General features: G+C 42.6%; 1 protein-coding gene and 1 long non-coding RNA gene across 3 annotated transcripts; one reads left to right on the top strand and one right to left on the bottom strand.

The window, feature by feature from the left end:
- Nucleotides 1-7,910: 7,910 nt before the first annotated feature.
- On the bottom strand, nucleotides 7,911-21,722 carry DACT2 (dishevelled binding antagonist of beta catenin 2). Its single transcript, XM_031614402.2, has 4 exons — nucleotides 21,105-21,722; nucleotides 15,480-15,612; nucleotides 13,782-14,069; nucleotides 7,911-10,522 (listed from the first exon to the last, which is right to left on the bottom strand). Exons 1-4 carry the CDS (start codon nucleotides 21,330-21,332, stop codon nucleotides 8,727-8,729), a joined length of 2,445 nt encoding a protein of 814 aa, XP_031470262.2. The 5' UTR covers nucleotides 21,333-21,722; the 3' UTR covers nucleotides 7,911-8,726.
- On the top strand, nucleotides 20,817-23,198 carry LOC149918978 (uncharacterized). 2 transcript variants are annotated; one of them, XR_016464252.1, is made up of 3 exons: nucleotides 20,817-21,086; nucleotides 21,915-22,071; nucleotides 23,015-23,198. It is a non-coding gene; the product is annotated as an uncharacterized LOC149918978 (long non-coding RNA). The 2 variants fall into 2 exon arrangements; XR_016464253.1 differs by having other exon boundaries at nucleotides 20,824-21,086; nucleotides 21,915-22,020.
- The last annotated feature ends 1,499 nt before the right edge of the window (nucleotides 23,199-24,697 follow it).

The following is a 24,697-nucleotide window of genomic DNA, read 5'->3' as shown; positions in this document are numbered from 1 at the left end:
TGTACCCTCAGCAAATTTGCTGATGACACCAAGCTGTGGTTTGCAGTTGACATGCCTGAGGGATAGGATGCCTTCTAGAGGGACCTTAGACAGGCATGAGCAGTGGGCCCAGGTGAACCTCATGAGGTTCAACAAATCCAAATGCAAGGTCTTGCACCTGGATCTAGGCAATTCCCACTACAAATACAAGCTGGGAGATGAAAGAGTTGAGTACAGCCTTGCTGAAAAAGAGCTAGGGGTAGTGGTGAATAGGAAGCTGAATGAGAGCCAGCACTGTGCTCGCACAGCCCAGAAAGCCTACTCTATCCTGGGCTGCATCAAAAGAAGCATGGTTAGCAGGGTGAGGGAGGTGATCCTGCCCCTCTATTCCATACTGGTGAGGCCTCACCTGAAGCCACATGTGGAGTCCTCAGTACAGGAGAGATGGGCTTGTTGGGGTGCATCCAGAGAGCCACAAAAAAATGATCCAAGGGATGGAACACCTCCCCTATGAGGACAGGCTGAGAGAGCTGGGGCTGTTCAGCCTGGAGAAGAGAAGGCTCTGAGATGACCTGATAGCAGCCTTTCAGTATCTAAAGGTGAGCTACAGGAAAGAAGGAGACAGAGTCTTTAGCAGGGTCTGTGGTGATAGAACAAGGGGAAATGGTTTCAAGCTTGAAGGGGATAGATTTAGGTTAGATATAAGGAAAAAGTATTTTACAGGGAGGGTGGTGAGGCATGGGAACAGGTTGCCCAGAGATTTGATGGATGCCCTGTCCCCATAGACTGAAAATCTAGGTGAGGCTAGATGGGGCCCTGGGCAACCTGATCTAGCTGTAGGTGTCCCTGTTCATTGCAGGTGAGTTGGTCTAGATTACCTTTAAATGTCCCTTCCAACTCTAAGGATTCTATGATTCTATGAAAATAGCCATGTTTTGTTTCTGTTCTTACTTGTAGATGCCTGTGGAGCCTTCAATACATCTTGAACTGTAGCTGATGCAAACATATTTGTTACTCTACATGGGCTCTCAGCTCCCAACCCCACGTTTCCATGGCACATGCACCTCCTGACAGGCACAGCAGCAGTGTCTCACATGGGAGGCTGGTTTGAGGATGTTTAGGTTGGATACTGGGGGAAGAGGGAGTAGTGTGGTGCTGGAACAGGCTGCCCAGAGAGGTTGTGGATGCCTCGTCCCTGGAGGTGTTCAAGGCCAGGTTGGATAGGGCCCTGGGCAGCCTGGTCTAGTGTTAGATATGGAGGTCGGTGGTCCTGTATGCTGCAGGAAGCTTGATGATCCTTGGGGTCCCTTCCAAGCCATCCAATGATTCTATGATGTGCTAAACAAGGGATGGACAATTATTAACTCTTCTGTAATGACTAGGCTTTAAAGCACCACTTTTTATCACTCTCCCTACTTACTTTGCAACTTGTTTCAGTCCTCCTCCATACTTATTTAACACCATCTGTGGAGGGCCTTTTCCCCTTGGTTTGCTGTAGCTTATCACCTGTGAAATTGTGACTGTGAAATTGGTTTTCTCAGCTCAGCTTTCCTGGAACTCCTCCTGGTTCTGAGTTTATGGATTCTTTGCTTGGAGGTTTTCTTCCTCTCAGGTACCTGGGACACAATTGGTGGTTTTCAGGCTTCTTTGATTTGTGAAATCTGAAAAATTTGGTACAGTGAAATTAAGCCTGCTGGTATTAGGCTTGTTCTTCACGATTACCTCTCTCTGACCTTTTGGAAGCAGCCCATGCTCTATAAATACTAGGTATAAATCTGTGGCTGTAAGTATATAAGTATTATATCATTTCCAGTGCCATATGACAACAAAGGAGACTTAGGACACAAATATAAGTAAACCCACAGAATCTAAATGTAGCGTGAAAAACTAGAAAATCCCTTCTACTATCATTCTCATTTTATTAGAATACTTTGTACTTGAGCAACGTTTCTGCTCTTTTTGGAGTAAGGGTGAAAAAGAGGCAGAAGTTTCTGGTAGGTGCTTATGAATGTGCTTCAGAGGATTCAGAATTCAGGTGCAAATTGAGCAGGCACATATGAAGCTTCCCTAACATCTGGATTTAACAAAATACATCATGGAATGATTTTCAAGGAATTCAGCCCACTCTGATGTCAGATTGGATAGAACTATTGCCAAACTCATTAGCTTCTGCAGATGTGATTAAAGCAAAAAAAAAAAAAGAAATTTTCACAGTACTAATTTTAATCAGTAGTATTTCATTCTCAGTACTTCTTTACGAAAGACTTACTTTCTTTGGAAAATTCAGTCAGTTTGTGACAAGACACAGAAACTGTGATGCGTAGCCCAAAGCCCTTTTCTGCTCTACTTCTAAGGCAATGTCTGTGGTCTTAATTATATCCACTCATCCACTGAATTGCTCCTATTCAAATCTTTATATTCATCTAATGCTATGAAGTTGTATGGCAAACTTCCACTTTAAGAAATAACCTGAGACCTCACTCCTTATGGGATATATGGGATTTCTGTGCCAAGGTGAGGTACCCAGCAATCAGAGACTGCAGTGTAGCTGCCACTGTGAAATAGCTATATCTGGGCAAAGAGGCATTGATCTGCTTATACTTGGAGCATGGTGCATCAAGGCAGCACTGAGTCAAGTGACCTTCCTAATGAAGAATGTGAAAATGAACTTTTACAATTCAGTATGTTAATAGCGAAGATGGGGGAAAAAAGTCCTCACAGAGGGCACACGTTGAGAAACGCATGCTGGGAACATCAGATCTGAACAGATTTTGCAGGCTCTCGGTTTCTCTTAAAAGTGACCCAACACTGTAGGCTGCAGCTTGCAATGGCTGGTGTGGTAATGCTTTTGCTTTATTAAGGAGGTGGAATAATTATAATTATGTTTTTCTTCATCTTCTGCCCTTTTCCTAAAGGTCTAATTTTCTTTCTTAAAAACAGACTATGAGAGCAAGCTTCCAAATAACTGCACAGAAGGATGGGAAAACCATGTTCTGATTAAATGTTTTTCAGCCACAGCTTTTACCTTAAAGCCAAGCCTAAGCGAATACTTTTTGAATATATAATATTTTTTTTTGTTTTTTTCAGGTTCATGTCTTTTTAGGTTCATGCCTTTTTTCCTTTTCCTCTTAATTTTATTCTTTTGGGAATATTCAGTAGAAAACTGAAGAATTGTGTATAAAGCTGTCCTGCTGCCAAATAATGTATTCCCAGAGAGTTGCCAGACTCAAAGGCTGTTTTCATGATTGAACTTCTTGGCTTACATCAGTGACTGAGCTATAGATCTTACAGTATTTAAGGTTTTATTGTATTTATTCTGGATCACTGCAATGGAAAATCTTATACATTTACAAATTGAATAGTAAAGCTCCTGTTGGTGCTACATCTTGTTGTGTGGGTGTAAGTTTTGTTTCTGGATTTTTGCTGAAGGGCTCATCCAGTGGTCTGGAGAGTAAATGTATCCACACTGCACCATCTTGGAGACTGTAAAAGAATTTCATACAGAATCTTGAATGTAGTAACTCATTGAGTAAACTTTTGACTTTATACGAACCTTTGGCTTTTTATACCCATTTATGGGGAAATAGGAGTGGAGAGAAAGTATTGCAAGTGAATGTAGAAGTAAAGGTTGCAGCAGTATATATTTCTCAGCACGGCTTGTTGGCCTCAAATCTTTATTTTAGATGCTGAGGAGTGGCACCTGGAGTGATTTGATGGAGCTTTTTGAACACATCCAGCTGCTCAAGTCTCCTGTGGAAATTGAGATTATTTTGGGGCTTGTAAATCTGTAGTTGGTTTCAATATTACTTGGTCAATTTGATCTGTGCACTTCCTTCTTTCTCAGTTTGTAGCTTTATGGGGACAGAGATCACCAGATTGCTGATAGTCTTTTAAAATTGTATTTACAAAACCAGAGTAGGCATGAAAAGATATGACCATGCACAGCCCTTCCCACATCCCCTGCTCCCTTGCTAACACAGATGTGATACTACAGCAAACGTTATTTCCACAGCATGTAGCCCAATCAAAAGCTGAAGGTATGAAACCCTTCTTATTTTCCATCTGTTGCTCCCATCATCCTGCTTGCTGACATCTTGAGAACTGTGTGTGAGGGATAAAGGAATCTGTGGGGTGGCTCCAGTGATGTCCCTGGAATTATGCCATGGGTAAATTTGATGCACTGCACCCCTAGTTACAAATTCTGAGCCAGGAAAGAAGAAACTTGCTTGAAAAAAATAAATAAATCAATGTTAGCTGACAATAATCTTCAGGTTTCATTATAGTGATATCACACAGAAATAATAGCATGGATAGTGGTTGAACTTGAGCTCATTTCAGCTGTTATTCTGCTAATTTTTCTGCAGTATAATGAAACATACCACAATGGTTTTAAATCTGAAAAATGCAAACATCAGAAAACCACCCTTAGCTGAACATTTTCCTGTTGATTTCACTTCAACTGTTGTGAAGGACTGAAGCTAATGGTGGCATACCAGATTTCTTTCACATACATGTAAGAAAAGAGGCTAAATGATGTATCTGAAAGATGTGGTCATTGTATGTTTATGTTCCTCATAGGGAAGTTTCAGAAATGGGACTTAGACTTAGGGTGATCCCTTCAGATGCTGGGTGGTTGAGGAGGGCTCAAAGGTGCTTGAAAATGGAGGCTGCCGCTGCTGCATCAGAGCAGTGGCTGGCCAGTCCATCCCTGGCATGCTGCTGCTTTGTCCCCTGTTTGAGGCAAAGGTCACAGATGCCTTGTTTATCTGCATGCTACACTGAGCAATCTTTGCATCTCTGGGGATTTTACACTTGGTCTAGAAGAAAGCTGGGCTTAGGCTCCCCTTACTTTAGCTTAGGAGATGTTGGCCCATGGTTTGCTTAATAGATGGAGACTAAAAAAGCTAAGATTGCATCAAAGACAAGAAGGTTGCTAATTATCCAATTCCAAAAGTATTAGAGTAATAAAAGGATTAATGAAATTTTAAAAATCATAAGCTTGGCCTACTCTGTAAATGGTTCTTGAAGCTTCCTTAATTCCCTTTCTAGTCTCTCTCTCCCCTCACCCTTCTTTCCCTCCCTTCAGTTTCTTTTCTTTCTTGTGGTTAAGGATGGTTAAGGAGCAATTTGCTTCTACAACAAAGAGTAAACATCATTTTTCTTTGATAGAAAGAAACTGCTGATGTGGTGCATCCATTTCAGCAGTAAATGACTTTGATTCACTAACACTTGGAGCAATGACCACACGTGTTAGCTCCTGCAATGGAGATGGTACATAAAGCTGTTTCTCAGATAGCTGTCAGAACTATGCATTTGCTAAGTAAGTCACAGTGAAAGTGCTACACTTCTCACTCCTAAAGTGTGCCAGGTTTGGTGCTAGACATTTAATTGACTCACCGTCTGACATTTTTTGCATTCTTTTAGGCCTTTGTACTGCTAGTAACTGTAAAGTAGATGGATTTTGCATATTGCTTCTGATGGGGAAAGTAGATGGTGAATGTTCTTATTGTGTATTGCCACAACAATCAGCAAAGTTGAGCATTTCTGATTCTCACTATAAGGCTGCATATGGAGTTGAAAGCTGTTTGTATGATGTTCAGCATACACATATAAAATAACACTGCATCAAATTGTTTATAGATATTTTGTGATTGTTTCAGATCTGTTTGTTTTAGTGGTGTATGTTTCTCAGTGCTGTCAGCAGAGTCAGCCCCCAGTCTCTGGACTGAGTACTGATAGGTTTCCCCCTTGTATCTGGTTGTTATTAAAATCCTCAGTGTACGTGCCACCAGAATATACTAACTTTATCAGTGTAGTGAACCACAGTCATATTTTTGGTGCCAATCTTCCTGGAATATTGACCATATTTGCATTGCCCTATTTCATGCCTCCAGAGCTTTGGTCCCTTTCTTCAGCTGAGGAAACAAATTTCCAAAGGGAAGTGCTAGGAGAAGGTCCACTCTCCTGGAGTGATTGCACTGAAGTAGATCTGAGTGTTTTCCAAGGGACTTTGTGCAACCATGTCTAGCACTGTGGGATGAAGCTCCCCAAAGACAGCTATCAGTTCTTCAGTTCACAAAGAAAAGAGGGGACAAGGGAAGGTGGAAACTACTGCCCACACTGCCCCCAAAGCCATAAGTCCAGCTATTCCCAGGATGTCATGGTCCAATGGCTTCACTACATGTGGTGGAATGGTGATATCTCAATGCTTAATAGCGTGTCTTCTGCGCAGCTGGGATTCTCCAGGACTACAGATTTGCTCTGGATCAAGTGTGGGCACACAGTCATATTTCTGTCAAATAAGCTAGGGCATAGAATGATGAAGCTTGTGCCAGCTTTATACTTTCGTGTTGGCTTTATGCTTGCTTGGGAGGAGAGACATTATCTGACCTGGCAGAAGGTCTGAGCAGTAGAGGCAGTGATACCTCATCTGGCACAAAACCTGTCAGTACAAAATTAAGTCATCATTTTTCTTTATTTGAATTGGCAGTGTGCGTTCATTCTGGATCAGCACTTTCATCATGTGTCTGGCAGCATTTCTGACGGAGCATTAACAGCTCTAAAGTGGGATTTACTGAGCTGTGTGATCACAAACTTATTGTTTCAACTAACTCTGATAAAAAGGCAGCGAGCTAAAGGGTGGTGGTTTTTATCAGGTTTCAGTATGCTCCTACCCAGAACAGTTTTCTAGTTAGGAATATTTCTTCCCCTATGAAAAAAAAAAAACCAAACCCCTCAAAGTTCCCATCCATCCAGAAAACCCCACCCCAGAACAGAAAACTCATGGATTAAGGTTCATATGTAACTTTTGACACACTCCCCCAAGCCAAACCTTTTGTGTAAATGGGGAAAAAGAATCCTTTTGTAGTGTAGAAAGTCAACAAAGCATAAATCACTATTTTGTTTGTTCTGTTGCTGGACATGCCGAGCAAGAAAACACCACCAGACTTGTGAAATTCTTCCATTAATCCTACTGGAGTAGTTATGTCCAAGTATTCTTCGGATCATGAAAAAACACTTAAACATATTTCACCAACTAAAACGTAATACTTCACTAATTATAGTAAGGATGGTGTTAGGCATTAGCTCCAAATATTTGAGTAATTTTTCTACCTCTTATTTCTATCTCTATTTCCAGAAATGATCTGTTAAAGAGAGGTTTAAAAACATAGTTAAGCTTCCAAAAAATAAAAGGCATTGTCTAAAAGTTTAGTCTTCCAATAATTCAGTTAATGAATCCTTGGAGTAAACAAGCACTCTTTTACCCACAGTTTCTGCTAAGCACTTGTCTTTTGTTTCAGACCCAGTACATTCTTGAATGAGGTAATGCCTACATCTCTTAGGCCAGGAATGTATTCTGGTTGGGTACTGAAAAATAGAGGATAGAGGTGGAAGGATAATACCTGGTTCATGGTAAATACAGGTTGAATTTCAGCTCAGCTTCCAGATTCCTGTGTCCAGAGGAAGGAGTTAAGACTGCTTGTCTGAATGCAAAATATTAACTTCATCAATTTGTTAACAAATTTAAAGCTTCATGTATGTGCCCTCAAGTCCACTCAAAATATGTTGTGTGTACAAATGTGTCTTACAGTAAAATTGCATCAGTTTAAGTGAGATACTACTGTCCTCAATATAAATAGTTTTCAAATTCACTAGTTTAGAAGCAGCTGCTAAAGCATGTATTTCTTGACATGGAAGCTGAAAAGGATCCTGGTTCCTCCAAAGCTGTAAGTGAACCTCTAAAAAATAAAGAACCCCTCTACATAATGATAATGAAAAAGCTCATCTGTTCCACCAGAGAATTCTCCTCCTGCATGCCTCATGCAGTGTCAGCATCTTACATTTTCCCAGAACCTTTTACTTTAGATGCGAAAGACAGACAGACAGTTTTCAGAAGTACATTAAATAATTTTTATTGAGTCTGTAATTTCAGGGACAAAGCTATGATCTCAGTCCCAGTTACCCACACACTGTTGTACCAAGCTCTCATATTCTTTCACTCATTCAATAAATGAACAGTAACATAGAACATTATTAAGAGGTGGAACTGAAAAAAAAAACCCTATAGTCTCAGTTTTGAAAACAGAAAAGTCTTATTCTTATTTGCAAACAAACTGCCTTTAGCAATAACCATAATATGTTTATACTGAAGGACAAAGTAATTCTCCTGAAGTTTTGGAGATGGTGCATGAATAGCTGTCCTGAAAGAAAGTAGAACTATGAGAGCACTGAGAGCTTTTCCATATCAGCAGTGTGAAAGGTAAGTGATAAATGCTGTTTTAGATGAGAAAGAATTACTCAGGAGAGGGAGGGACGTTCCCAAATCTCCAATTGGAAAGAGCCTCTTAGGAGGCCTTTGTATCTGAGGCTTTTTCTGTGGGTGTGCATATGCATAAGAGCCTCCCTGCAAAATCTTATGGCAGAGGTTGTTTGGACATGTTGTCTCTCACTGACACTTTATTTTTATCACGACGACCCTTCTGCGTAGTTACAAAAAAAAAAAAAAGAAAAAAAAAAAGGCATCACAATATATACGGATACGTATTTACAGAATAAATGGCAAAAGAGGAAATTAGATACAGTGACATTTATGTCCAGGCATTAACAAACAAAAAGGTCCCTTGTGCCGTCTCAGAGGTTGTTCAAAGTTCGTTAAGCAAGTCCTTTTCTCTGCACATCGGTTTTCTTGTTTTGCAAATGAGAGCCAGCAGGATGTCTCAAGGCAAGAAACAGATGCTTGCTCTCCTTTAAACCATGGTCATAACCTTCAGAGAGGCAGGCTGGAATCTCCTAATCTTCTTCTTCAGTGCCTTTGAAGCTTTGATGCGGCAGATTTTGGGCACTGGGGGAAGAGGCTTGGAAGAGGCCTGGACAGTCCCCAATTGTCTGGCCGATCCTTCAGGCCAAATCAGCTCACTTTCATCCCCATCATCATAGTCAAGCGCAAGGCTGCTACCGTTACTGCTGTCATCTGAATCACTTTCACTGGACTCACTGTCCCCAAAACGGTTTGCTGTGAAATCGCTGACCTCTCCTTCGCTCGTCTCTGCGATGGTGGAGTGGAAGAGGGAAGCACATTCTGCTGAGTACTCAGAATGGTCCGATTCGCTTTTGGCATAAGCTCCATGGTGATGACTCTTGGGGCGAGCCCTCATACTGACAGTGCGCAGGACACCGGCTCTCCTTGCCGGCTGCCTTGGTGCCCCTACACCAAAGCTACCAGAGAGGCTGGCCCCATGGGTCTTGGCAGAGATCTCCACCGTGGACTGCCACTTGCGCTGCTTCTTCTTGTTGGCCGTGTCTTCGCAAGTTGCTTCAAGGGAATAGAGTGCGTTGGCAGAAGCTCTGTAGAGCTCTGGCCTGGATGGCACAGTGGGAAGCCTGACCTGCACAGGGAACAGGCTAGACTCTGAGCACGACCTGCCAGTCCCATCACCAGAGTATGAAGGTCTCCGCGCGAGGCTCTTCGCTCCGTGTGGTCTGTGGGGCTGATTCCATTCAGCAGGCAGCCTGGCAGCGCCATGAGTCCCTCTCGCCTTTTCCAAATAAAAGGCCTGCTTCCCAGGACGCAGTACCTTTTCACTGTTTCTTCTCTTTATCTTCATTGCCTTTGTTTTGGAGCTGGCAAACTTGACTCGGACTTGATGGGATTCTGCGGGGACAAACTGAGCGTGGACAAACTCACCCCGTGCTGCTCGCTCCTGACCTCCAGCATTAGCCAATTTGGCACTGCCACATTTTTTGAGGGACAACTTTTTAGGTGGGATGTCTTTAGCATTCCAGGTACAAAGGCTGGAGTCCTCCTGGCACAGCTGTGAGCATGATGAACTGTGCTCCAAACTGCTCTCCCTTGCTTCTGCCAGGGGAGAGCCCCTTGCAGCAGACTTGGCAGGATAACAACTATTCACAGCTGACGGCTCTGCATCAGGGAAACCGGACGGCTGCTCTTCATTCACACAGCGCATGGCCTCCTGCAGCTTGGCACATTCCCCCTCCGGCAGCTCTCTCTGCAGCTTTTCTTCAGCTTTGTTACTTTCCAGAGAACTTGCTTGTTTTTCCAGCTGGCTATTGCTGCTGTTAATTTTCACTCCACCAGCACTGGGGGTTATAATGAGTCTCTGGTGCATTGTGGCTGGCTGGCTTTTTGTTGAAACCCGCTCACTGGCATCAGCTCGATTGTTCCCTTTGCATCTTGTCAGCTGCAGTAATTTATTGATGTAACCCCCTGGCTTGGCTTCAGTGGTTGGCCTAGTCCTAATCAAGGTGGGACCTGTCACGCTAGGCATGGGCTTGCTGGGGGAAGCCTGGAGGTCTGCTTCTGTGGATGTCCCCATTAGAGAGAAAAGGGGACTCTGTAAAGCCACTGCATGAAGGGGGCTTGGGTAAGGGTACACATCAATACCATTCTTGGAGACCAAGTCATTCTGGAACTTGGGGTCCACGCTGAGCAAGTGCAAGTCTGCATGGCACACAGGCGATGAGGATTTGGGATCTGTCTCTTTCTGAAATCTAGCATCTGCTGGAATGAGTCTTTCCAAGTCACCTACACAGTGGATGAAAATAAATAACCTAATTAAATCACAGACAATTACACTCAAACTGGCTTATGTTGAAAACACTGTTTCAGAGGGATGTGCTAACATTTACTAAAATCAGTAGCATCAATGCAGAAAATAGTTTCAGTCCTCTAAGAATATCAAATTATCTCAAGGCTTTAGCAAAACAAAGATTAGAATGCATTTTATTGCCAATGATAAAACTAATTACTTTCCAGGAAATTTTAACTGTCCTACTTAAATGAAAGTGAATCTGTGTATATATAAAAATGATCCAGAATTTCAGATCAACGGGAATACAACAAAAAACATTATTTTATTTTTTAGTAGAGGTGAAAAATGAATTCAGCACCCATACAGCCTAAAGCTAAATGTCAGGTAAAATTATTCAATGCAACAAATACAGATTTTTCATACTCTTTCCCCAGGATAGGATAAAGACTTCCCATGTCTAAATGACTTTTTTAAAAACTATAACTCAGAAAGAAATTCCTGATATTTCCCGCATAAAAAGAGTTGAGTGTGTATGTATACATATATATAAATTAAAAAGCAGTTATACTGTAATTCTAGCTTTTCCTCCAGCCCCTTTTTCACGCGTTTGGAAAAAAATCTAAAGTACTGAACCAGCTGCTTTAGGAAGACTTTAACAGACACCAGGTTATAGTGCTTCTTAGCCTCTTTGTGGCTAGAAGCTGTATCGTCCTACACACTAGAGTGATGTGATTCTACTTTTCTTCAGCCCAAAATCGAATGAAACTTCCTAACCAGGTCTCTAATTTAATTTGCTATCATTGCCAGCCTCATGCCTTTCTCAAGTAACTTGTTTTATACTCAAACTTCTTGGAACATTTAATTCCAGAAATAAATATTCAGAGGTTTTACTACCAGGCAGAAAATCGGGACTGCTGTAATTGTGTGTGTGGATTTTTAGTAAGTCTACCTTAAGTACACAGAAAAATGGACAAAGAAACCTTCTTATTATATAAGAAAAAAGATATCTAAGGGCAAGTTACATATGACTGCTGTACCTCCCTCTCAGGAGCATCTCCTATTCTGTGAGAACCAAGTTGTGTTTCAGGAGCAGGACTGCTCCATCTGGATGAGTCTGCCAGTAGAATGCTATGGTGCTAAGAGTGGTGGAACTATCTGCAGTTAGCTTGGATTTCTTGGCATGGCAGTACAGACTGCACTACAAATTCTCACCTAGCTAATTTTCTGGCTGCTGATTCGTGCTGCCATGAAAGCTGAGCATTACATCCAAACAGATATTTCAGTTACAGTGACTACTTCTGTCCTGTTAGAGAAACCTTCTGGTAGAATTAAAATTTGGAGTTTTCTGCAGTGTCCTACCTAAGGTGCTCTCAACTCTGCTACAGCAAAGATCAGGATGACACCATCTCACACAATATAATTACATAATGAACATTCTTTAGGAATGCTTTTTACATTCTGTGCAGCATAGAAGTTCCACAAAAAGGTGGTTTGTTCTACCACAAACTGATTTTTCCTCAGCGTTGCACTAAAGGGGAAGGCAAAACTCAAACACATTCTAGCTCAAACATAGCATGCCTTTGTGTAACAGAAATCCAGACTCATTACAGTGAGATGAGAAAGCATCAGGATCACAAGCTTTTCACAAGAATAACTTATTCCACTACAAAGTGAACAGTTATGTTAAAATTCAAAGAAGTGACTCAGCACTGCAAACAAACCAGGAAAGGGTTAAAAGAAAGCTGTGCTCCTAGTGTTTTAGCAAGCTTTCCTGCTCTCAGAGAAAGAATGGTCAACCAGGTTGTACATGTAGTTACCAGTGGGGGCAAGCTAAGGAAAGGAAAAGAGAATTTCTTCCAATTTCCAAATGATGCTTTTCTGAAGTAACATCTTGACTCATTTCTCTGAAACACAGTCAACTTTGCAGGAATTGTTTTTTCAAGACTACATGGAAGCAACAATCCCACTAGTTATGGTTCTCACGTTGAAAAAAGGAAGAGGTTGTAGCCAGGAATAAGGGAGTAGGAGGCAGGAAAGAAGAGAACTACAGGAGGTCTGTATCTCACTCTCCCCGGATTAACATCAACTATCCCTTTTTCTACTGGCCTACCTCCATATCCAAAACTCATTAAAAGCTCCACTTGCGAAGAATAAAACATTGCAACAGCAAGTGTGCAATCTGAACTTGGAAGGCATAGACCATTAAGACCAGCTCCACTCATTAACATCTGAGAAGACTTGAGAAGATTGTGCTTTTATGTTGCAGTTTACCATAATCACTTCAGGTGTGTCTGCACAGACATCATATGCGGTCTTTGCTTCTGCTCTAAGCAAGCCAGAGGTAAGCTAGGCTAGGGCAAGAAGCTGCAAAAAATCACAGAGACACTGTATCTGAAAAGACACTGTCTACAGCTTTACTACTTCTATAATGGAACTGCCTCACGTCTGGTTGGGTCACCCTAAGTACTACTCTAACACAAGGCTGTTCTGAGGCCGTGGAAGGATTCAGAGTGCAAAGTAATATGACGCCACTTAACAACTCAGTAAACAAGAGACTCAGATCATTACCAGGTTCATCCATTACATGTAAAGGTGTGACATAAATTCATAATTGATCCAGAATTAGGGTCAAGTCTGGTTTCCAGATGGTTGATTAATATTTGGTGTTTGTTGTCCCTAACTGTACGTAGTTAATTATGAAAAAGAATATTGCAAATCCATATTAATTTCAATAAATATGGCTTGAAAAAAAAAGTCTTATCACACTCGTTTTACAACAGATTGAGAACACAGACATTAAGTCTAGAAACGGCTATTTCTCTTAAAATTTGTTGTAAAATCTTTCTCGGTAAAATTTGACAACTCTAATACTGAATTCACTTCATATTTTTCACACATCCTGTACTTTCACACAAGGCATTTCAAATATGCAATTTTTTTTAAAATTTCAGAAGCAGGTAAATTAAAAAATTATCTAGAATTTCATTACAATTTTACCTCATGCACTTAGATACTTTTCTGTCTCTAATTGCATATGACTGCTTCTGTGTTACTGTTTAAAAGTATCCAAGTATGAGGCAAGTGAAAGTGGTACAGTAAATGGCTGGGCTCTGTGGTTTCAATTAATTCTTACTTTGCGTATTTAAAAAGAGTGCTTTATATTGATTACACTAGTGGTTGTATATTGCTCTAAGAGTAATAACAAGGACTCTGACCTTCTCTTGAATGAGCACCAGTTCTGCAATTGATTACCTGTGGAAACTGGCCTCGGTCTGGACCTGGCAGGAGTCCCAGAAACGTCCGTGCTAGCTGTAATCCGACATCCATCGCTGACATAGGTTCCCTGCTGTTGGAAGCTGGTGTTGTGCACAGTAGTTTCATCTGCAGACTTGGGTCGGTAATCAAACACGCTGAGCCTCGCTTTAGGGTGTTGACAGCTGGGCAAAAGACTGGTGTGGGAGGAGGAGATGGACTCACTGTACACAGAGGTACAAGAATTGGAGAGTGAGCAAGAACCACCATCGCTCAGGTCGTAGAAGCCTGCAGAGTTTAAATAAATAAGAAAATATTTCTGAATTACAGTAACTAAGTGGAAGAAACAGAGAAGATATATCTCCATTTGCTATTTGCCATTTATTTGGGTAAATTTTGCAAAGGCATGCTCCAGATCACCTAACTTTTATTGGACTTCTGCATATGTACTTTGGCCCTGAGCCAGCTCAGCATGGATATGCACATTTAGTTCTGAGGGTGAGATGGGGTTAAGTGTAGCACCATCATGCTCTGTTCTTCATCGGAGAATTTCTTTGGTGTATGCTATGCAACTGGTGTAAAACAGGACCATCATATACTGTTGTAACTTGTGCTAGGTGCATACAAGCAGAGTTTGCTTAGGAAAGTAGACAAAAACTAGCCTGTGCTCAGATAAAACAAACAGCAAAGGATGCACTTAGCTTTCCAACTGTGTATGTGCCTAAGTGTTCAACTCCTGAACACTCTTGACACTCACAGAAACTTGCACACTTTAGAGCTACTGGAAGTATTATCCTACAAATACATATGCATACCCATATAAATATAAAATTCATGATTGAAAACTATTGGAAGAACTAGTTAGTGGTAAGATTCTTCATTTCTGCTCAGCTGTTTGTAACACTTCAGGAAAGTATTAATATTTAATGTTTATATATAGATCAGGCATTAGAAGATTTTCCCATAATAAAAAGTTTTCGAGAGTAAAAAAAAAAACAACAAATCTTTTCTTGTCTCAATGAAGACTTAAGGCTTTTCAAAATTCTGCTTAAGAGGTGTTCCCATTGTCACAGACCAGATAATAGAAATTGGTTTTAATAGACATTCCCCAGTTATAAAAGACTGAGGATCAGCTCTCCATGTCAATCAGACCAGAAACCTGAAACTGTCTGTTTCTCTCTCTGTGAAAACTTCAGTCATCAAACTGCTGGGTTGTATTTTTCTCAGTGTCTTTCAATTAAACTGTTTCATTTTTCTATAAATGATGAAACATTCATTTGTGGTAATGATCTTCAAGACTTCAGTTATGTTCAAGATGCTGCAGATTCAAGCAAAGTACTGACTTGGCTGTTTCTACCAAGTACTCCAGCCACTTTGCCATTCTCTTCTGGACAAAGTATTGAATAAATAAATATGTATCCTCTTTCTCCTTCTGTTCGTGGCTAAAATATCGTTTTTTAAAATCAGAAATTTCCATTAAAAAAATACTGTTGAGTCAAACAGCATTTCCCAAGTAAATTCACTTTCCAGGAAATTTCCCATCACCTCTGTGTGCGCACTCTATGCGTGATCACTACTTTCCACCTCAGCTCTGGGGCACTGTTTCTGATCAGAACAAAAAGAGCTCTGCTCAGCAGTTGACATCTTCAGTTCTACCCATACCACACCCCTGGGAATAAATGACCAACTGCACAGTACCTGAGCTGGGGCGGCTGTCGCTGTCCAAGTATTCACTGGAGGTCTTACTGACGTCCAGTTTCAGTTCACTTATTCGCTGGTCAAGCTGATCCAGGTGGCTTTTCAAGCCGACATCCTGTCTCCTCAAGCGAGACTGTTCATAAATCAAGAAAAGAAGGGGAAAATGAAGAATAATCACAGTTAGAATCTCGGCAGAAAAACATGAATTCAGGCCATCTGTGCTGGACAGATTCTGCACTCAAAGTATTTTGCTTAGCTAGAGACTGTTGCGATTGGCTGTCTGTAATGAGAGTGACATAATGGGCAAGTAGAATACGTTTTGTATCTCAGCATTTATTGCCTTCTGCCCAGCTGAATGTTTTCTCAAAATGTATCATTCTGAACATGCTATTTTAACCTTTGCTTGTTTGTTTGTTTTTGTTATACCTATGGCAGGGACTGTATCACTAAGCAGGATGGCAGTCTTTTCATTAATTAACATATGATGTATGTACTGCATTTTCTGTACACTGCCTCTGGGCAGTGGATGAGATCAACATTATGAATTGCCTAAAAGAACTCTAAGATACTTTCTGATGAATGGAAATTACTGTTCATGGGTACATAGAGATATTCTATTAGTACACAAAGTACAGTCAGCATACTGAATTCTGCAAAACACTTACTCTAATGACATCTCCTTATAGTAGAAAGAGCACATTACACCAATTGTGCCATCTATGTTGCTGAAAAATTCCCTTGCACATCTCATGTCTAGCTAGCTATTTCCATACATTTTATGCAAGGAGAAGTTGCCATTTGAATTCTGCTGTGAAAGTCTCAACCTTGAAAATAATCCTTCATAAGCTAACAGCATGGCCCATTGCCTACTGCAGTCCCTGACCAGGCTGATCTGAAGTAACAGCTCCTGCAGTTGCTTCCTCAGTACTTATGCAGCCAGCTTAGTGGGGCAGATGGCCAATCATTAGGGTACCAGTCAAAGAACCACAGTTAGTTTCTGTCAAACTTCTCACATGGCACCTGGCAAATTATCTAAGCCCAGACGCTATTTAGGCAGCTTGTAATTATATCATGCCTAGCCATGCATCCTACAGCACTCTAAAGAAAGGTAGTCTCTTGAAGTTGGTCGTAAAATGGTGCTCATAACCTTTGTAAGGCCAGGTTTCCATTCAGTAATGGCAAGAAAAACATTCTTCTTGAAACACTCTTGAAAAAGATCCTTCTTTACGAGTACATTTCACATTTAAAAGTGTAAACGGCAGTTCTAGCAGCATTTCCAACCCCTTATAAATAAATAAATATGTAGGCCCCTGAAAGTATCTACAAAATTAAAGAACGTGCAGAAAATGAAAATCAGTATGTACGTATTTTCACCTCCACTTTCCTTATGTTATGATTATTCAGCTTTTAAGATTTGCATTTTTAGGTTTCTCCCCAGCTATAAATAGAAAACACAAGGAAAGCAAAGATCCTGCAGTAGTCAGTAAATGATTAGAAACTGAGACTCAAACAAAAGGCAAAAGGCAGATGTCCTGAGTTTCACAAGGTTGTTGATACTGATGAAAAAACTAAGAAAGTATTTTTTGCACGCTGTTATAGAGAACTAGAAAATATGTAAGACACAAGAAATAAAGCTCCTTTCTGTTAGTGTTGCACATCTAGAAATGTTTAAGCTCAACAAGTTCGTTATTGCTTCGTAGGAAAACAGGTGGTGATTTTCACGCTTCCTGTTTCACATAAACAGAAGGAAGACCGGAATAATAAAGGAGATTTTCTATCCCATCTACCTGATGAATGTATGACCTCCTCAGTACTTCTTCATTTCCTTTATGGTGAAGAAGCAAAAACATGCCATGCCTCCTTCAATCCCACCTACTCAGGAAATCATGGCTGGAATTAATTGCTTAATGATTAATGTTTTGCCAGCCAATCCCTCAGTCTGTGGTTTCTGATTAATGACGGAGAGGCCACAAGGCTCTCAGGTATTCAGAGATTATTTATTATACCTCCAGGTTCTGTCTGCGCTTTCACAGCATTTTAACCAACACACATGATTTACATCATCATCTTTAACCCTTTTATGGTGTCTCACACCACTGGGTTTTCATGTTTCTGGCAGACTTCATAGCTTTGATCTTTCAGTTAACTCCTTCTGTGCTCCAAGACAAGAAGCACTTCTCACACTGGTTGGATAAGGACAACTTTTCCAGTGTGTTGCTTGAGGTTGTTATTGTTCTAATAACTACACTAGGCAGCACCCAGAACAATAAGCCCTAAACACACTTTCCTAATTCACAATATGAATTTTAGATGAGACAAAACCTGGAAGGTGAAACCATCTGTTTGCTTTGAGCAACACAGATGTGAAGACTTCTTCTGCACACTGTACAATGCAGGATCAAGCTTTTCAAATCAGCTTGTACTATTGATGGACTACAGTTCTGCGGAGCCAAACCTGGGATATCTCCATACTATCCATTATTCAAAAGGAAGAATACTCTTTGCAAAGCAGGTTCCTTTGAGTTGAAGGAATTGGCTCCCAGAATCAAGGCACCAAAAAACACGGGTCAGGTTTGACTATTCTGCTCTTCTATTCATCAGCTCAGTTCAGCAGTAGGGTTTGATATATACTGCTGTGGTTGTAGATAAGCATGTACTAATTTTATTAATCCAACTGCATTTTAGAATGAAAAAAATATAGCATTAACCTTACCTAGGCCTGTACATCTAAAAATCTATTCACTCTTGGGTCTTTTCTGACTGATACTGCAAAGCAGACAGTTCCTCACCCATCTCAGACCCTTATTCTGGTGCGAGATGAATCCCTTCTGGAAGCACCTATTTTTCTCAGCTGACCAAAACTTTAACATTCAAAATATACATATCCAGGATGGACAAGATGTTTTCTCCTATTGAGAACTATTCAAAAAAGAAAAAAAAATGTGCAAAATGCAAGGTACCAAGTGTTTTATTTCCTTTTCATATAATTGTTGTCCGTTTTTTACATTTTCCTAACATCACAGGCTTGCAAAACAAAATCATTGGATTTCAATTAAATCAACAAGATCTCATAAATATATTATCTGGGAAAGTGTGAGAAATACTGTATGCTGCTGCCTTAGGTATCTACCTACTTAATGAAAGTGTCACAGACTTCTTTCTTTGTACTCTCTGAAATTATTTGCATCTCTTCTTTCTCCTGGGGGTCACCATGATAGAATTTGGCCAAGAGACTAGCTTAGCACCTCTGGGATCATTATTGGCATCACATCCACTTCTTCTGCCAGTCTTTACTACAGATAACCACAGTATCTTGCACCTATCAGAAGAGCCCCTGACCGTGAAAAAGAGCTATTTGCTCCCGTGGTTGCTGGGGCTGCAGAAAGCTGCCTAAGGCAAACATCTGGATAGACTAGCTGCTGACGAAGAGACTGGGATGCTGGCGTGACATCCACAAATAGTTCCTTTAGCATTTGAAGGCTCCACTCCATCTGCTCTTGCTGGTAGCACTCAACTCCTCAGGAAATTTCTGTGCCTTACTCTTCAGGAAGCCTCTGTGCTTCAGTTTCTCAACTTCCCATCATAGGAGAAGCCTGGACTGACTCTTACTAATCTTGTATCCTCTGCCTGGAAGCCTTGAGCCAGCTCCAGCTGATAAAATTTCCCCATTTTATGTTGCAAAGACCAAACTTTTTATGAATTCAGCAACCACCGCAGAAAAGCCCAGGGCTACAACCCTACTTGAAACTTGGCTCAAGACACACTGCAAGGCAAAACCATGTTTACATTGTTAATGAGTTTCTCAATCTGAAAGCTTATAGAGCCGTGATCACATACTTCACTGTCCCTGGGCCAAGAACAACAATGATGAAGACATAACACTCCTCGAGCAATGCTGTGCTTTGCATTCCCTGTTGCTTTTAGTTTTAAATTAATTTCCTGCAATCGTGAACAAAATTTTCAAAGGGTTTGACTGCAACATGCTGACCACAAGGCACAAAGGAACTTCTTTCAGCCCGTGGTCTCAGTTCCTAGGATCTATAGACACCTAACAGTTCTTTGAAGACCACGTTTTCACTTACGTTTATTTTAGTATAACGCAAAGTTGAGGTCTGCACCTCTACTTAAATATATGTCTGCAATCTGCAGGGAGAAAAACAACAACAGAGGGCTACTGAGATGCCAGACTGGAAGGCTTCCAGCAGCTTCGGGTCAATCGGAAGTGCTTTGTATGACAACCTCAGGCATTCACAGAGAACCGCAGTTCTGTGGAAGAACCTGCCCCTGGTTTGGTGCCATTGTGGATTGCCCCACTCAAGTGTTACCATCGCTTCCATTCCAAGCACCCCCAGGAGGTGTTTCCCATATTGCACTGGTATGTACTTCTGAAACCATCCCTCCTCAGCACTGAGATACTCTCACCCTCCGAATTGTGCAGGCCCAAGGGATCATTTCTTCCATTTTATCGTCTAGTTTCTCCCGTGCCCTTGAAAGCCTTCTCAAGTGCCAGTAAAGTAATAGCATCATAGAATCATTAAGGTTGGAAAATCCAGGATCATCTAGTCCTGACAAGACAATCTTCTACTTTCAGATCTTACTTGAAAAATACATAAACAAATGAGTAATTAAAGCAAAACAGCTGACATTAAAAAAAAAAAAATATCCACTCTGGTCAGGGGTCATTGGGTGTTTCTGTTAACCCAGTGGCCCCAGACGGGCAATAAATACTTTCAGTTCTTTTTTCTTTTTGTTAAACATGTGTATGAAGTGGAGTCATTAGTTAACATGATGTGTGACAGGTAATCAGGCGGCGGCAGCCCACTCATCCTGCGGTTTTTCACTTTAATCACCACAGGGCCTCTCGCGTGCTCTCACATCTGGCGGCCCCGAAGGTCTGAGCCAACCTTCTTCCCAGCTGCCGCCTGATAGAGCTGCGATAGCAGCGAGCATCCTTGCCGCGTTCACACCTGGACGACAGCTGACAGCAAGCCTTGCACTGACGCTGAGAGGTCTCTGCATTGAGATTACTGAGGTGTGCAATTGCCCACGTTGGAGATTAAAGCTCTGATTGCTGTCTCACTTTGGAAACTCATTCCAGTCACAAGCTAGCGGGATTTTTTTCCGTCCCAAAAGCGTGAAGCAAATGTGAGCCTTCAAACGCAAGGCCTGGCATTCAGCTATTCCTATTTCTGGATCACACAGTCCGTGGGAGAACAAAGTGCTGAAGGCTCACGAGACGCTTCCCGGCACGCAGCCCCGCAGCTGTGTACACACAAACACACGGGCACGCACACACGCGGGCACACGCACACACGCGGGCACACGCACACACGCGGGCACACGCACACACGCGGGCACACGGGCGCCCACGCCGCACCTGGCAGCGCTCACGCTGCAGCAGCGCTCCGCGCCCTCCTCTCATCTCCTCCGCACAGCGCCGCATCCAGCAGCGCTCCCGGCCCCGCGCGACGCCGGATGAAGGTTTCCCGCAGCGCCCGCCCTGCGCGGAGCCGCTGCCGACACCGCGCCCAGGTGCGCCCGGCCGTTATAAGGCACGGTTCCCCGCGAGTTCCGACGGAAGGGATGGTAGCGGCGCTTTTCTTCCCGGCACGTCCCGTCTCTTACCAGCTGTTCCTTGAGGGCGGTGAGGGTGGCCTCCAGCCGGAGCTCCTTGCTGTGGGCGCGCAAGGGCTGCTCGCATTCGCCCGTCGGCATAGCCAGGGCGGCCCGCACCAGCTCCCGCTGCTGCTCCCGCAGCACCTGGAGCTCCTGGAGGCCGGCCAGGGCCGCCTGCAGCCGCTCGCCCACCCGGCCGCGATCCCAGCCGCCCGCCCGCGGGGCGCCCAGCAGCATCCTCAGCGCTGGGCCGCGGCTCCGGCCATGGCAGTGGGACGGCGGGGAGGCGGCGGGGCTGCTCCCGCTTCGGGCCGTGCCTGCGGCCAGGGCCGCTCGCACCGCTCCGCGGCTGGCGGCGAAGAGAGTGCAGCGGGACCACGGCGGCTCCTGCGGTTTTGGAGGAGAGGTGGGGAAGGGGGAGGGAGCGAGAGAGGGAGGAGGCAGGGAAGGGAAAAGGGCTGCAGCGCCGGGGCTACCTCTCGGGGTGGATGTGCCTGGAGAGGAGCCAGCGCCCGTGCGCTGCCTCCTCCCCGCGCGGGGCGGCTCCTCCTGCCTGCCTGCTCCTACCCCTGCCCTGGGGGCAGCCCGCGCCTCGGCCCCCTCCCGGCGGCTGGGAAGGGCAGGGCGTCCTCCTTTCGTCCTCGGGAGAGAGCTGCTGGGGACCGCCCGTCCCGGCCGGGACAGAGCACCCTCCCAGCAGGAGCCTGCAGAGCTGGGATATAGCGGTGTCTCCCTGTGTTCTGGAAGAACGTGCTTGCTCTATGGGGACGTTTCCTGCCCAGAGCGTCTCTGAAAATAAAAATTTCTGCTTCTCTTCAGATCCTGGCTGAGCCCTGCGGGTCAAGGTCTGATCTGGTTTGCCTGTCAGCGATTCTACAACGTGTGCCCAAGACTGACATTGTCTATTTGAAAACAGCGTGAGGATGTTAGTGTAGTGAGAGCTCTCAGGCATAACATTTCCCTTACAAAATGCATGGTACTTGTAACTCCCTTCTTTCCCCTGTTTGTTGATGCTTTCATGTTAGGCACACACACACAGAGGATTGGCACGTCTCCTTGCTCTTAGAAACCAACCTGTGTCATCTAATCACAGGCATTTGCTATCTAGTATTGAATCTTTGGTCATCTCTTTGGAAGCACAACAAACATCTATTTTGCAGGTTCAGTGTGTCTCTCAGCCTCCCAGAAAGTCATGTCAAGGGCTCAGAATTTATTTTAAATGGGTTTTGGAAAATGTTTGGTCACGGAAATCCAAGTCTGTGGAGCTGTTTCTTCCAAGAGATGCAACTGTTTAAAGCTCCTAAGACAGGCAGCTGTAGTTTCTTAAGAGGCAATGGGTTAGTAGGCATCAAAGCCTGCGTAGGTAGCTTACTGTGAAGCAAAGGAGAGAAGAAGCTCTGATACCAAGAGCCTGGTAAACATAGTGGGGATTACACAATGCCCTTTTGCCTACACTGAAATAGGAAGCATTTGAATCCCAGAGAACCTCAAATCACTGTGTTACATTCAAGGAGATTCTAATAATTTCAGAAAGGTGCAAAGCAGTGAATTGGTTAGCCTGTGGTTATCTCCTTTTGGCCCTTTGATGTATCCTTAAAAGATACTTTAAATTTGAATGCCACTTGAATTTGTACTGGAATACATAAGTCGAGCCTGTTGCTTTGTCAGTTGTTCTCCAAGTAGTCTTCTTTGAATACCATGTGTGGGTGGCCATTTCCTCCTCCAAGACTGCAGCCAGCCTAGCTTTTCTGGCAGCAGGCCCTAGCTGTAGAAGTGCCAGAAGCACTAGTGCAATGTGAAAACCATCTCCTGCTAGGAGGTCAAATTATTGATGTGTTTGTTCACTGGATCCCATGTAACACATTATTTGGCAGCGTCACTAAGGCCAAGCCTTGCCTTTACTATATTGCTTTTTACAGATTCCATGGAGCTTAGTGGTCTAGGAACTGCATCTGCCCTACAGAGCTGATCTACGTCCAAAGGATTCAGAGAGATCCTATTCTGACAGGTTTTGGATGGAACTCGTGAAGAAGCATGACTGACCATCACAGCCCTGATCTGCTTATTTAACGTTTTATAAAGAGTACAATATGAATGATGTAATCTATGTTTGTTTGTCCTTCTAGCCCATCTCACTGAAATCCTTTATGCAGAGAAATCCCTCAAAGCACTCAATCTATTAGATGGGAAGAAAAACTGACTGCAAAAATGAGATGCTTTTCAAGGTGCTGACACAAGAAAGCATAAAATGCTGCCTCCTCTCAGGTGGAGGTTAGCAGATTACCAGCCGTGTCCCACATGTGACTAGAATCTTGCAAAATGCCATTGCAGATATGATGCATTTTCTAAATCATTTGGCTTGGAGTTGGTGTAAACAGATATACAGCATAGTTTCTTATTTTATTAAACCGTATTTTAACTGGTCTAATACAAGTCACACAAATACCATTTAGTGTATGGGTGTCCAACCTTTTGGTTTGCCTGGGCTGCATTGGGTGAAGAATCATCATCTTGGGCTGCATATATGTAGGTCACTCTAAAAGTAAGGTCTCCTATTTTTTTCCATGGGAACTACAAAAGATACAATGCTCACAGTAATGGTGATAGAGCAAATTCTCAGCTACAAAACACTAATTTTCAACATACCACCATTAGCTTTGCATTTTTGTCAATGATGAACAGGAGCCTGAGTGTCATACTCATAGAATCCTGCACCAGCAGAGGTGACCCACAGTTGCTGTTGCCCCTGCTGAAATGCATCACCTACCACGTTGCTGTGCTCACATCCACTGGTCTACGTAAATGTTCACAAGTGTTGACGAATGTCAATGGGTGCAACTGTTTCTGCACGGTGGAATTCAGTAACATACTTATGCTTCGAACTTACTTGCATGTCAGGTGCTGTTGTGTCAGCCTGCCCCTCTGCTGCCATCTGTCTCACGGCAACGAAATGTAACAATATTGGTGGGAAGCTTCAACTTCTACTGCCATATCACAAACATCTGCCTCTGATGTTGTAGACCAGCATCATAAAATAGGAGGCATTACTTTTGGAGCAGACCTCATAAAATATATAATACTGTTAATGTATATAAGTAACAAAACATTTTTATCATTAATTAAAATATAAAAAGGAAGTCACAAAATCCTAAAACTAGCGGGATATTTGACCTTGTTTTTGTGGAACTAATGCATCAGCCTGGTTTGATGGCAGTGGCTGCAATTCTTGATGGAATTTTATTTTTCCTGTTCTTCATCCTTGAAAAGAAATAGTTTCAAATGTACATCCTGTCAAAAAGTGATGACATGAATCACACGTGGCTGTGATTGAAGAATGCTTCTTTCTTCAATGATAAGGCTTACAAAACTCCAGTAGAGAGACAAGATCAGATTTCTTGGGGGTTGAATATCTGATTGCAACTCTATGCATTCCATTTGAAAATATGCAGGTCATGTATACTTGCTAGGTGAATTATATAATATGAGATCATATATCTTTCTTTTCCTCCTTCACTTGCAGAGAACTATTATCTTTTTTTGTTCTTCATTTTCTTTCATCTTTTTTTTTTTTTTTTTAATGTTTTCATACATTAAGTCCCAAA

This window comes from Phasianus colchicus, chromosome 2, assembly GCF_987193195.1.
Source record: "Phasianus colchicus chromosome 2, bPhaCol1.hap1.1, whole genome shotgun sequence".
NCBI classification, from domain to species: Eukaryota; Metazoa; Chordata; class Aves; order Galliformes; family Phasianidae; genus Phasianus; species Phasianus colchicus.
The sequence above is the reverse complement of the archived record's forward strand: the minus strand, read 5'-3'. Positions and strand labels throughout refer to the sequence as shown.

Bases quoted from the DNA above. Each gene is read 5' to 3' on its own strand.
- DACT2 (XM_031614402.2), bottom strand. From the start codon at position 21,332: ATGCTGCTGGGCGCCCCGCGGGCGGGCGGCTGGGATCGCGGCCGGGTG. The intron at 15,613-21,104 runs GTAAGAGACGGG...ATTTATGAACAG, and splicing joins CCGCCCTCAAGGAACAGCTG to TCTCGCTTGAGGAGACAGGA. The intron at 10,523-13,781 runs GTAATCAATTGC...TCCACTGTGTAG, and splicing joins ACCGAGGCCAGTTTCCACAG to GTGACTTGGAAAGACTCATT.